At 44.0% G+C, this 13,583-nt stretch overlaps 1 protein-coding gene across 1 annotated transcript in view; it reads left to right on the top strand.

Moving 5' to 3' along the window:
* The window catches only part of LOC141092484 (probable cation-transporting ATPase 13A4), a 374,510-nt gene that overhangs the window by 59,191 nt on the left and 301,736 nt on the right, over positions 1-13,583 (top strand). The window contains exon 3 of the mRNA XM_073578655.1: positions 8,396-8,524. Within this exon, the coding sequence (XP_073434756.1) occupies positions 8,396-8,524 (129 nt within the window). The remainder of the gene's footprint in view (positions 1-8,395; positions 8,525-13,583) is intronic.

Raw genomic sequence — 13,583 nt, 5'->3', positions numbered from 1 at the left:
GGTTATGGGGATCTGGGATCACTACGGGTTATGGGGATCTGGGACTCCTCAAGGCAGGATAGCACCTTCCGCAGCAAGGCTGGGTAGTGCTAAGGATAGGTGTTTTTTTAAGACGAAATGAGTGGATGAGATACATACATCCAGTTTAGCATGAAGTGCAGCCCATTAGTGAAGGCAGGAGGCAAGGAGGAAAGAGTGGATTCATTGCTATTAGATGAGCATGCTAAGGGTGAGGTTTGTGTTTGAGGGTACTTTGGGGGTGCACTTGAAACATGGGGTAGGGGACACGATTTGGAAAGGACAATATGTTGAGATATTTTCATTGCTTCAAGTGGAACGTTTTAATTTAGACAAGGTGAGGTAAGGATAAAAAGAGGGTTCGTTTAATTTGGAGAATCTTCTCTGATGGGTACAGTTATCCGCTATACTAGGTATCGTTATTTACGAAAGGTCCCCGGAGAAATGCTTGGGATTTGTGGTTACATGAATGTGATTAGTGAGGTTTTTTAGGCTAAATATGTTGGGCAGTTTCGACAGTGAAAAGCAGGATAAGGGCCCCGGGTAGGCTGGGGCATAGGAAACAATCGTTTCCCGTATGCATCGGGACTTTGTAACAGTCAGGAGACTCGGTGGCAATGGAGAAAGGGTCGTGTTTATTATTTAAGTAGGTCATGGGGTGGTAAAGTGTTTCATGGAAAGAAAGCAAAGGGGATAATGATGGAATTGAAAAAAGGGTCAAGGTTATTTTGTCAGGAAGAGAGGCTTCCTAAATAGGTGTCTTAATAAGACGGCAGCCCACGGGTAAGAGAGGGTTTTAGGGACGGTTTTCAGGATTCCTCTTGTTGATGTTAAAATTTGGTTGTCTACCGAAACTTGAAGTGGGCTTTGCTTTCTAAACAATTATATAAAGATGTGGCTTTGGGTAAAAGGGCTGGACTGTTTAAATAGGCTCTCCTTCAATAATTTGAGGGTTTCAGCAATTTGTGTGGTGGTAAATGGAGGGGCCTAGTACATTTAAAGAAATTCATCACAATTCTTTTACGTAAAGGTCATCGGTAACTGAGGGTATCGAATGTCTGAATGTCTGTTCCTCTTCACAGGAGTTACCTCCTTTTCAGGGCGCTTTCCTGGCAACCTTATTTTAGGTTTTTTCTTTTCAATTGAGGGAGTTAGTCAGTCCTTCTAGATTTCGGGAAGGAGTGCTGCGGAAATGGGATGCGAATGGGTTTGAGAACAGGGGGACGACATTTATCCGTACCTCCTAAATGGATGTCGAAGGCAAAGGTTGCAAAGGTTTAAAGTGGTTGGCTCTCCTTATATGTCCAGTGGATTTATAGGAAGAGTTCTTTCTGTGTATAATTGGCACGTTGGGTGCCCTGTTATTAGTGCATAAAAAACGGTTCGTTTCTGTCACATTTTCAAAAAAACGATGTCGTAGACAAAGGTTGCAAGGTAAGGTTGTTTGATGTGGTTAGTTCTCCTTATATGTTTAGTGGATTTATATGAAGAGTTCTTTCTGTGGATAATGGGCGCGTTTGGTGCCCTGTTATTGATACATAAGGACGGTTATTTTCTGTCACATTTTCAATTTGAGGCAATAAAAAGAGGTGTTTGGACTAGGAAGTTATCCTTTCTGAGGATTACAATGGGCATTAACATCTGATGGGAGCAGCCATAGAGACAGTCAGGAGAGGCTTAGGCTAGGAAGTGACGAAGAGGATCGGTCGTTGGGAGTCTGTGAGGTGCTAAGAGTACGTTGGTCCAGCGTTGATTTTGTTTAAGTATGGATAACTGCGCTGGTGGATTATGGGACGGTCATTTGTCTTCTGGGCAGCATTAAGGGCAGCGGTCTGCATAGATAGTTGGCAGCTTGGGTGCCAAGGAATCTAGCGGTTTCACGGTGGATGAGAAGGCGGGGGGATGGTTTAGAAACAGTTACGCTCCAAATTTCAAAGATTTGTTTGCTTGGCCCAAGCTTCAGATGTACTGGCAATACATCTGGGAAAGATTGGTTTTTGGAAAAGGCCCTACAGGGATGTGATTAAGGATATGAAGTTTGATATGTTGCAGCTATGGCTATGTCTCCTAGGTTTTGGTGGTAGGATATGATATCGTTTTCGGAAAGGTGCGGCATGGAGCGAGGTCTGTTCAGTGAGTGAACAAATCTGGGATCAAGATGAATAAAGCAGTGTCCTGTCTTTCATGGCAAGGAATGGGGAGGTTGTGGTGCGCCACATGGATTTGGAATTTGGTAAACGGGAAGTTTTGGAAGAGGAACAAGATCCGCCTAAACAGGGTCGGTGTGGATACGTGGCATTTGGTGAAACCAGAGGACATTAAAAAGAGGCTCGGAAGTGTGGAGGGACATAAATGTTTGAGGGAAATAATAAACTATGTCCTGAAGACAAGGAGTGTTATATACCTAATTGTTATGATTGAGTCACCGTAGGAGGCAAAAACAGAAATGCTAGCTAAGTCCAGAAAACCAGAGAAGTTGGCAGCTATCGGATTGCAGACCCCTGAACCTATCAACACAACTAGTAGTAGCCGTGGGGGGTTCCTACGAAGCCCTAGACCCCTCGATCACAGCCGGAGAATTAAATAGGCCTAAAGAACGAAAGGGGAAATCTAAACTGCCCCAGAGCAGACCCCAAAGCAATAGGCAGCCCCCAACATATAATGACGGTGAAGCAAGATGAAAATACTAACACAGACAGAAAAATAGACTGAGCAAAGTGGGGCCCAAGCTAACTAAACAGAAAAGGACAGGAAGGCTGCTGTCTGCAATCCGTGAAAAACCCTATGAAAATAAGAGCCAACAGACTGACAGTGAAAAAGGCCCTGAAGACACTAGGCTTCAAAAAAGCTATGTCAGTACTCAGGAATATAATGAAGACAGAGCTACAGGCAAAAGGAGATTCAGCTCACCCCAGCAGGGAATGGCAGAATACTGAAAAGCAAGGAAAACAGAAAACAAAACAAAAAGCTAACAGGCAAAACAGAAACCTAGCTTTAGAGGAGCAGGAATCAGACTGGTGTCCTAGAAGTCCACAGAGAAATCACCCGCAGGGCAGAAGGGCGTCGGCAGCCTTATATCCAGTCCGTGACTCCACTCAGCCAGTCATCCTCATTAGACTCAGGTGCCTGATAATCAGGCTCATTACCTTCCTTCACCAGAATAGGGAGTTCACCAGACCCCAGTGACGAAGGGGAAAATGAACTCACAACACCTAAGTCTCATATGTATATTTGGAAATATCCGTCACCTATATAAAGTACTGACTAACGGTACAACAATATTAAAGACTACAGTCAATGAACCTACAGGTCAATACCAAAATGAATATAAACTCTGCAAAAATTCTTACTGTGTGGAGTCTGTGCCTTGTCCCTCCAGCCCGATGCACATTTCGTTCATACTTCTTCAGGAGGATGAATACCGGCCTAAAATGGGCAAACTTGGAGAGCGTAGATATATGAGCTGACACGGAGATACCACACTGACAAATATGTGGCCTGTATTTTTTGCTTTTTTATGCTAAATAGGGCTGTATATAACTACAGTGACAGAGCAAAAAATGTAATTTAGTCCTAATATGCCCAAATTTTTAGCAGACGGATGGATGAGGCATGTCACAGATATACCACACTGTAAAATATGTGGCCTGTATGTATTTTTTGGGGGGTTCAGCAAAATGGTGCCAAGAAATTGTGTAAGACACTCAAAAATAATTCTACTCTACCGTACCAAATAAAAATGAAAGATTTCTCTGCGCACTCAAAAGTGATTTTTGGACCCCTTTAAAATTGCTGGATTTTCACCCTGTGCTAGGAAAAGGATAAGGGTATATTGTGCAGTCAAAAAGCAAATGGAGAAAAAAAAGGCTTCTGGTTTGCTTTGCAATACTGTTACCACACTGAATGTGCCTGTACACCCGTCCTGGGACACCCACACAGCGCCCCCTAGCGGACACAGTGGTCACTACACCACAATACCTAGCCCCAGGTCTAATTGGCTAGGAAAATTTTTTTTGCAAGTTAATAGAGCAGGGTCCTAAATGACCATTATGGGGCTCAAGGTGGGTGGCCTTGGGATGCAGGCTCCAGGGTGTATTGATCAGCAGAGGTACTGCTGATATTGCTGTTACACTGTGTCAGGGAAGCCTGTGTGTGTCTATGTGCAATAAAACCTTTAGTGATGTCATAGCCATGTGATCACCTGTGGGTGTGGTTACAGTGCTATGTAATTGAGGTGTTTGGAACATGTGGGAGAGTGTGAGGGAGTCTGTCAGAGGTGGACAGACTTCCCTGTGTCCAGGTGGGACACTACAGAGAGTGGCCTGTGTGCTAAGGAAGGAGAAGCCTTCCTAGGTCTGCGGCTGCAGATAGAGCGCTGCTCGGGACATTGCCCTGGACTATGTATTCGTTGTATATGGGAAGGACTACACCTCCCAGCATGTGCTGAGACTCTCGGTCTGAGTCTGAAGCCACGGACGTTTATGATCTTTTGGCCTAAGCTAGAGGCTATGTTGGTGATATGCTGAGTTATGGTTTATGAAGCAAATAAACCTCATGGAATTTGGGAAAACCTGCCTCATAACTGTCTCCCGCTGCACCTGAGCGAGTCGAAATCCCTACAGTATATACGGTCAATATATCCTATAGGTAGCAGCAGCAGACAGTAAGGGAATGGACCCTCTTGATGTATGCAATGATATCTATATACACACATACAGTGCCTGCAGGCCTTGCACTGATATGATATATAGAGCGACGTACAATTCCCTGCCTACCTAACACTGCAACCTATATATTCCAGAATTAGTCCTCAGAAGGACTGTTGGTTTAGCTGGATATGAGTACTTTAGGATGGTAGACCCCACACTGACTAATAAATCCCCAAATGTGACCCTATCTTGGCAGCAGCTCTCCCTACACTATCTAAATCTGGAGCTTAATGCACTGAGCAAAGCGGCGTCCAGTCTCTTATACCCCTGATGATGCTGTGCGGCCAGCCAATCACTGCACGACCACAACAAAGATGGCTGTGGCATTTCATAGCCTGGCAGACAATCCCTGCAGCGCGATTGGGTTTCTAAAGTCCGCCAAAAATGCTGGGTGGAGGCCCGAGTTCCCGCCGAGTAATCACGGAAATGCTCGGTGTACACCGAGTAATGTGATACTCGGGCGAGTAACGAGTAGTGGCAAGCACGTTAGCTCATCACTAGCTGTGAAGCATATTATCATGGGTTACCATGACAATGTGGAGCCAGAAGACTGCAACATGTGATTGCTTCTACTCCAGCACTGAGAAGCAGCAATTCTCCTTCATTTTAGTCGTGCTTATTCCTTTTGGCAGAACAGAGGTTAATCGGCCATGTTGGAAAACTCTAAGCTTGCAGTTGAGATCAGTTAGCCACTCCCTTCCCCTTTGTAATCTGGGTTCTTATGCAAAACCATGTCAGAGCTAGCATTTGCTGCATGGCTCCAGGAGGGTAAGGTGTTCATATAAGGAGTGTTGGCGGAGTTATCTATGACTGTTGAGTGGTTAGCAAGTGTGATAATTCCCTTCCCTACTTTACTTTTGTTTATTCCCCATCCTCCACTCCCTGATGCATTCCTCTGTTTTTTTTTAGTTAATTTTTTGTATGCCTTGAGTTTTCTGTTAACTCTTGTTTGTGTAGCTTTGTTTGTCAGGTTGGTGTACTGCGGTGCACAATAGCTCCCCTCTTCCATGGGTGGGGGAAGAGAACAGATGGAGTGCTAACTCAGGAGATAAGGCAAGGGTGGTTGCCCCAGCATCTTCATCTTCCGAAGTTTCCCGGATAATAGGGTGAGATAGTGTGCCCCCTAGTGGTAGGGTCAGGGAAGGAGCACCTGGTCCCGAGTCACCAGACCGCTGTGTCATGACACATATAGACAATTGTATATTTCTAATAAGAATAATCAATAAATGTGAGAAAATATATCTTCTTTCCAAAAGTTTGAGTACTTATTGGATCACAAATATCTCTGTATATCAAGCTCAGAAGCTGTTTTGATTGTACTACTATTCTTAAGAAAGAATTTTCTTGACCATTACTACATTTCATTCTCTGATTAACCAGATCAACTGTAATACCATCAGCAAGTTATTGTTTAACTAACTTTCTTCTTGTTTCTGGGTCTATATGTGCAAGACACCTGTGCCATACATGGATACAACTCTTGTGGTGTTCATGTTTAGCAGTGTATGCTTTCCTTGCATTTTAGCTGGTACAACTCATCTTTGATTTTTCCTTCTGCTAGTGTGTGACCTTCTTTTGAGATTATACAGCTGTCATCTTTAAATGTACCTTCATTTCCTTTTGTTGTGAGTTTCTTCTCAGATAAGTTTGCTTTTACAAGACTAGGGACATAGAGAATGTCGTTTAATGTGATCTTTCATATTTGTGTCAGGGAGACTTGACAATTAATGTAACCATCTCTTATTCCCTCTGAATTCATATACTGACCATTAGCCAAGATCACATTCTCTGAATTTCTTTGGTTGAGGTTAAAGAAGGAGCTTTTGTCATTAGTCATATATTAGTCAGTCATGCATACTTTAATATATTTAAATTAACACCAAACTCAGCTTCAGTACTTAAAGTGTTATATTCTTCAGTAATGGCACTTTTAACACTTTGATGATTATTTTTCCTTTTCATCTAATTTATTCTAGCTTTCCAGACTTTGCAGTCTTCCTTTTGGGTGTCCTGATTTCTTGCAGACAAACACACATCATTTCTACAAATGACTTTTATTTTTGGGTAGATCTCGAGTTTTTAAAGAGGAGTCTGCTTTGGATACCCAACTGCTGCTTACACTTTCTCTCTCTCGCTTATACTGATCTACAAGCTTTCCTCTGACATACTCCAATGTAAGCTCATAATCTGGGAGACTATCTAGCACCGTTACAAGTGTGTCATAGCTTTCTGATAGACCACTTAGTAGTAGTGCAGCAACATGGGTATCAATTACATCTTCGCCAATGCCCCTCAGGCGCTCCACAATTTCTAGAGTATTTGTGTAATCCTGCATATCTTGGCCCTTATTTATAGTAGCTTAAGCTGATACACCTTTCTCATTAAATAGAGCTTATTGCTGACATTTATCCTTTCATTCACCTTCTGCAGCTCTTCCCACATTTCTTTTGCAGTTCCACATTTGCATACATGATCATCATCTATATTGCAGGAGATAATGTTTTGTGCTTTTTGATCCTTCTCTACTCAGTCTTCTGGAGGTGGGGTCAGGTCTAGACTACTGTGTGTAATTCCATGTACATTCTCTTTTCATTATTAGTACCTTTACCTTGAATTTCCAGGACTGGTAGTTCTAGTTAGTCAGATTTGGCACTGTGAACTTCAGAGTTGCTGCTGTTGGCCATCTTTGCTTCTTCTTAGTACAATAACTTTGGGTTTTTGAGTCCCTGGGCTCTTGGCCCATAACCTGTTGGCAGCAGATACGTCTGTCTACTGTCTAGCCATTCAACAGTGAATATATATTTATTCAGGAACAAAGATAACAACTTACAATTGGTATTCCTTATGGCTCATGATCTTAGCATGTTGTCTGTCAGCTTGCAAAATGAAAGTAAAGTGCGCTACAGCTAAACACACACTGAGCAGGAACTTCCCGGTTCTTTTTTTTAGCTGTGTATTATTGGCAATAGAACACTATTCCTGTAGACAGAAACTCATGCAATATTAGGATAGGTTCACATTGCGTTTAGTAGAATCCGTTAAATGGATCCGTTAAACGGATGTGCTGAAATGAGCCAAATTTTGTCTAAATTTGGCTTCGCGTTAACGCATGTGACTGCGTTATGCCATTTTGATGTCCGCTCATGAAGCATCCGTTTGTCTGCCTTCAGGCACTGTCAATAAAGTTGTTCATTTTTTTTTTTGCCTTTTGTCAGCGTCGGGTGTGGGTGGACACACATTCTCCATTTTGAAAGCAAGATGTTTGCGTCTGAGCTTGTTAGATTTTGCTTGATGCAGCTGCGAAGTCAGCAGAGAAGGCGTATTTCCCAAAGGAGATATTGGATCCATGAAGTGAATTTTTTCCGGAATACATATGGTGCCAGTAATAGACAGTAATTAGACAGTAATAGTAGCTGAAACAATATACACTATATTAAGCTTTATTCCAACATTTAGAGAGTAATATTTTTACAGGATTGAGGCTACATTGCTTAAAAAATGTAAAACTTTAGTTACTCTTTAATCTTTATTGTATGCATTATTACTTACAGCATTTCACCCTGAATTTCTCTTTGTGGAAATTATTCTTGGTGCATCTTTTGTACGTCTCCAAATGTAAAATTAAATTGTCTTAAATATTACTCATGCCATTATTTTCTTCATGTTAGGATGAGTTCAAACGATACTCCAGAAAAAAGGTTCAGTGGACCAATGTGCATGAGCTGACGTTAATTGAATTCTTACATGGGGATAACAACTGTATTGTGACCAAATCAATCATAAAGCCAGAAATGAAGGTAAGTGCATACAATAACTAGCAGTTTATTTTGTTCATGATATGATGAACTCTTTGTGGACTTTGCTTTTCATTTTAGTACAAAATTAGTTCCTCCTATAGGAAAGTGACAGGTAGGTTTGGAAAAAAATGATATTATTCTTATAGAAGAATATATCCTTTAAGACACACAGACGGACACACATTAGACCTGGTCTTCACCCGTCTCTGCTCCCTATTTAACTTCACAACCTCCCCTCTCCCTCTATCTGACCCCCATCTACTCACTTTCTCATCACTGTCCTCCACACCTGTCATCCATGTCCAGCAACTTGTGCACCCCCACAGAAACCTCGCACTCCTAGACATCCACACACTCTCTGACTCTATTCTACCACTGGCATCCATCCAGGGCTGCCACTAGGAATTTCGGGGCCCCATACTGGCAAAATTTTCAGGGCCCCTTAAGACTCCGCCCAGGCTCCACCCCTCAAACTGTCCACAGTCCCACCCCCCTCTCTTGGAAAACTCCACTTCTCACCAATCACACATTAACAGTTCCCATCACCAGATCACACGTATAGCCGGCAGATATTTTTTTTTGGCCAAAATATTTTTTAAGCCGCCATCACAACACGGTAGACACTTTTGGCCGAGCTCTACTCTACTGTAACCTATTAAATATTTGTTAAAATATTCAATACAATTTAGGTATATTTTTATTTATTTTTCAATTTTTAAAATGACCAATAATATCACATACAATGGACAAATACCACCGCACCATGACCAGACACCATATTACCACCACATAGTGACACATAATACCACATACAAGGAGCAAATACCACCGCACCATGACCAGACACCATATTACCACCACATAGTGAACTTTAACTAATACCACATACAAGGAACAAATTCTGACACACCAGAGCCAGACCACATATTACCACCTCAAAGTGACCAAATAATAGCACATACAAGGGACAAATGCCGCAACACCATGTCCAGACCACATATTGCCACCACATAGTGACTGAATACTACAATACTGATTAGTAATAAAAAAAACAATACTATCGCCATAAGTGGCATTATATACAGGAGATCTGTATTTAGTGTGCAGTGTCTGTGTACAGGTAATACAGTGATCAATGACATTGTACACAGGAGCTCTGTATATAATGTACAGGTAACACAGTGATCACTGGTGACATTATACACAGGACCTCTGTATATAGTATACAGTGTATAGTGTCAGTTTATAGGTAACACACTAACTCATCAGTGATGTCTCTAGGTGAAGTCCTTCATCCTTGCTTTTCATCCAGCACAGATCGCCATCACTTCTTCCAGCCAGGGCTTGTCTCTGCAGGAAATAACACAGTTATCTAGAGCTCCACTTGCAGAGCACAGTACTTTTTTCCCCTAACTTCTACATTACATCACATGAAGAAAAAAAGGCAACATAGTATCACTCTACACAGTAACAGGACCGCCCCCCCATTTAAAACAGTATACTCAAAAAATAAAATAAATACATCATCACAGTAATAGTATCCCTTAATTAGCCCCTATGGTAATAATATCCCCCATCCTGGCCCCAGTGTGTCTCATTCTTGGCTTCAGCCATATGTTCTCCCATCCCGCCTTCATGAGTATCCATTGTGCCCCATATGATCTCCCCATCTTTCTCCATCGTATCCATCCTGCCCCATCTGTCTCCAATCCTGTCCCGTGTCTCCATTTTGCCCCGTGTCTCCAATCATGCCCCTTGTGTCTTTCATACTGCCCTGTTGTGAGTTCATTTTCCCCTTCGTCACTGAGGTCTGGTGAACTCCCTATTCTGGTAAAGGGGTAGTTCTTTCTGCCATTTCGCCCGATTTGAGACTTGCTCTGCAAGAGTTCCAGGAGGACAAACCTGAGCGTTGTCCCAGTGGGAAGTTGTATGTTCCTGACCAGTGGAAGAAGAGAGTGATGTCTGAAGTTCATTGCTCTGCATTGGCTGGTCATCCAGGTATTTTTGGTACTAGAGATCTGGTGAGTCGCTCTTTTTGGTGGCCCACCTTGTCTCATGATGTCAGGAATTTTCTGCAGTCCTGTGGGACTTGCTCCCGGTCTAAATCTTGTTCTCGCTCTAGTGGGTTGTTGATGCCTTTGCCGGTCCCCAGGAGGCCATGGACCCATATTTCAATGGATTTCATCTCTGATATGCCGGTCTCTCAAAGAATGACTGTTATTTGGGTGATTTGTGATAGGTTCTCTAAGATGGTTCATCTTGTACCACTCCCTAAGTTGCCATCTTCCTCTGAGTTGGTGCCCCTGTTTTTGCAACAGGTGGTTCGCTTAACGGGATTCCTGAGAACATTGTATCTGACAGAGGAGTTCAGTTTGTGTCTAGATTTTGGAGGACTTTCTGTTCCAAGCTGGGAATTCAGTTGTCCTTCTCCTCTGCTTTTCACCCTCAGACCAATGGGCAGACAGAGAGAACAAACCAGACCTTGGAGTCGTATTTGAGATGTTTTATTTCCGCTGATCAGGATGATTGGGTTTCATTTTTGCCCTTCGCCGAATTTGCTTTAAATAATAGAGCTAGTTCTGCCACTTTGATGTCACCTTTTTTTTGTAACTTTGGGTTTCATCCTCGATTTTCTTCTGCCTGCCCAGGTGTTGACACTGTGGTGGAGAGAATGCACCAGATCTGGGACCAAGTGGTGGATAAGTTATCTCTCTCCCAGGAAAAGGCCCAGCGGTTTTCCAATCGACATAGGACCATTGGTCCCCAGTTTGAGATTGGTGATATGGTGTGGTTATCATCAAAAAATATTGCTATGAAGGTGGCTTCTCCTAAGTTTAAGCCTAGATTTATTGGACCTTACAAGATTTTGGAGATTATTAATCCGGTCTCTTTTCGTTTGGCTCTTCCTGTCACATTTAAAATCCATAATGTGTTCCATAAGTCCTTGTTGAAGAGGATTGTTGAACCAGTTGTTCCTGGGGTGGCACCTCCAGACCCTGTATTGGTTGAAGGTAACCTGGAATATGAGGTAGAGAAAATACTGGATTCCCGTCTGGCTAGACGGAGACTCCAGTATTTGGTTAAGTGGAAGGGTTATGGTCAGGAGGATAATTCCTGGGTCTCTGCCTCTGATATTCATGCCAAAAGATTGGTGCGTGCCTTTCATCGGGCTCACCCTGATCGCCCTGGTGGCGTGGTTGAGGGTTCGGTGACCCCTCCTCAAGGGGGAGGTACTGTTGTGAGTTCATTTTCCCCTTCGTCACTGAGGTCTGGTGAACTCCCTATTCTGGTAAAGGAAGGTAATGAGCCTGATTATCAGGCACCTGAGCCTAATGAGGATGACTGGCTGAGTGGAGTCACGGACTGGATATAAGGCTGCCGACGCCCTTCTGCCCTGCGGGTGATTTCTCTGTGGACTTCTAGGACACCAGTCTGATTCCTGCTCCTCTAAAGCTAAGTTTTCTGCTTTGCCTGTTAGCATTTGTCATTTGTGTTTTGTTTTTGTTTTCCTTGCTTTTCTGTATTCTGCCATTCCCTGCTGGGGTGAGCTGAATCTCCTTTTGCCTGTAGCTCTGTCTTCAGAATATTCCTGAGTACTGACATAGCTTTTTTGAAGCCTAGTGTCTTCAGGGCCTTTTTCACTGTCAGTCTGTTGGCTCTTATTTTCATAGGGTTTTTCACGGATTGCAGACAGCAGCCTTCCTGTCCTTTTCTATCTAGTTAGCTTGGGCCCCATCTTTGCTCAGTCTATCTTTCTGTCTGTGTTAGTGTTTTCATCTTGCTTCACCATCATTATATGTTGGTGGCTGCCTATTGCTTTGTGGTCTGCTCTGGGGCAGTTTAGATTTCCCCTTTCTTTATTTAGGCCTATTTAATTCTCCGGCTGTGATCGAGGGGTCTAGGGCATCGTAGGAACCCCCCACGGCTACTGCTAGTTGTGTTGATAGGTTCAGGGGTCTGCAATCCGATAGCTGCCAACTTCTCTGGTTTTCTGGACTTAGCTAGCATTTCTGTTTTTGCCTCCTACGGTGACTTTTTCATAACACTGCCCCCTTTGTCTCCAGTCATGCCCCCTGTGCTTGCAATTCTGCCCCCATATCTTTCATCCTGCCCCCTTTGTCTCCAATCATGCCCCCTGTGCCTGCAATCCTGCCCCGTGTTTTTCATAGTGCCCCCGTGTCTCCAGTCCTGCCCCCATGTCTCCAATAATGCCCCCAGTGTCTGCCATCCTGCCCCCAGTGTCTGCCATCCTGCCCCCAGTGTCTCCCATTCTGCCCCCAGTGTCTCCAATCCTTGCCCCTGTATCCAATCATGCCCCATCTCCATCCTGCCCCCAATGTCTCCATCCTGCCCCCAATGTCTCCAAACCTGCCCCATCTCCAATCCTGCCCCCAATGTTTCCATCCTGCCCCCAATGTCTCCAATCCTGCCCGTCTCCATCCTGCCCCCAATGTCTCCAGTCCTGCCCCGTCACCATCCTGCCCCGTCTCCAATCCTGCCACATCTCCATCCTGCCCCCAATGTCTCCATCCTGCCCCCAATCCTGCCCTGTCTCCAATCCTGCCCTGTCTCCAATCCTGCCCCCGTCTTTAATCCTGCCTCCAATCCTGTCTCCATCCTGCCCCATCTCCACCCTGCACCAATGTCTCCAATCCTGCCCTGTCTCCATCCTGCCCCCAATGTTTCCAATCCTGCCCTGTCTCCATCCTGCCTCATCTCCAATCCTACCCCGTCTCCATCCTGCACCCAATGTCTCCATCCTGCCCCCATACCCATCCTGCCCCTAATGTCTCCATCCTGCCCCTAATGTCTCCATCCTGCCCCCATCTCCATCCTGTCCCCAATGTCTCCAATCCTGTCCTGTCTCCATCCTGCCAGTCTCCAATCCTGCCCCGTCTCCATCCTGACCCCAATGTCTCAAATCCTGCCCCTGTCTCCAATCCTGCCCGTCTCCATCTTGCCTCCCCCATGTCTCCAACCTGCTGGGGAAACATATTGGCCGCTTTAAACAATTAAATTAAAAAAAAAAAACTTTCTTCTTACCTGGCCACATTCCTGC

The sequence above is a fragment of the Dendrobates tinctorius genome, unplaced genomic scaffold (assembly GCF_039654945.1).
Source record: "Dendrobates tinctorius isolate UK_male_01 unplaced genomic scaffold, ASM3965494v1 ptg000060l, whole genome shotgun sequence".
Taxonomy (NCBI): domain Eukaryota; kingdom Metazoa; phylum Chordata; class Amphibia; order Anura; family Dendrobatidae; genus Dendrobates; species Dendrobates tinctorius.
The sequence above is the reverse complement of the archived record's forward strand: the minus strand, read 5'-3'. Positions and strand labels throughout refer to the sequence as shown.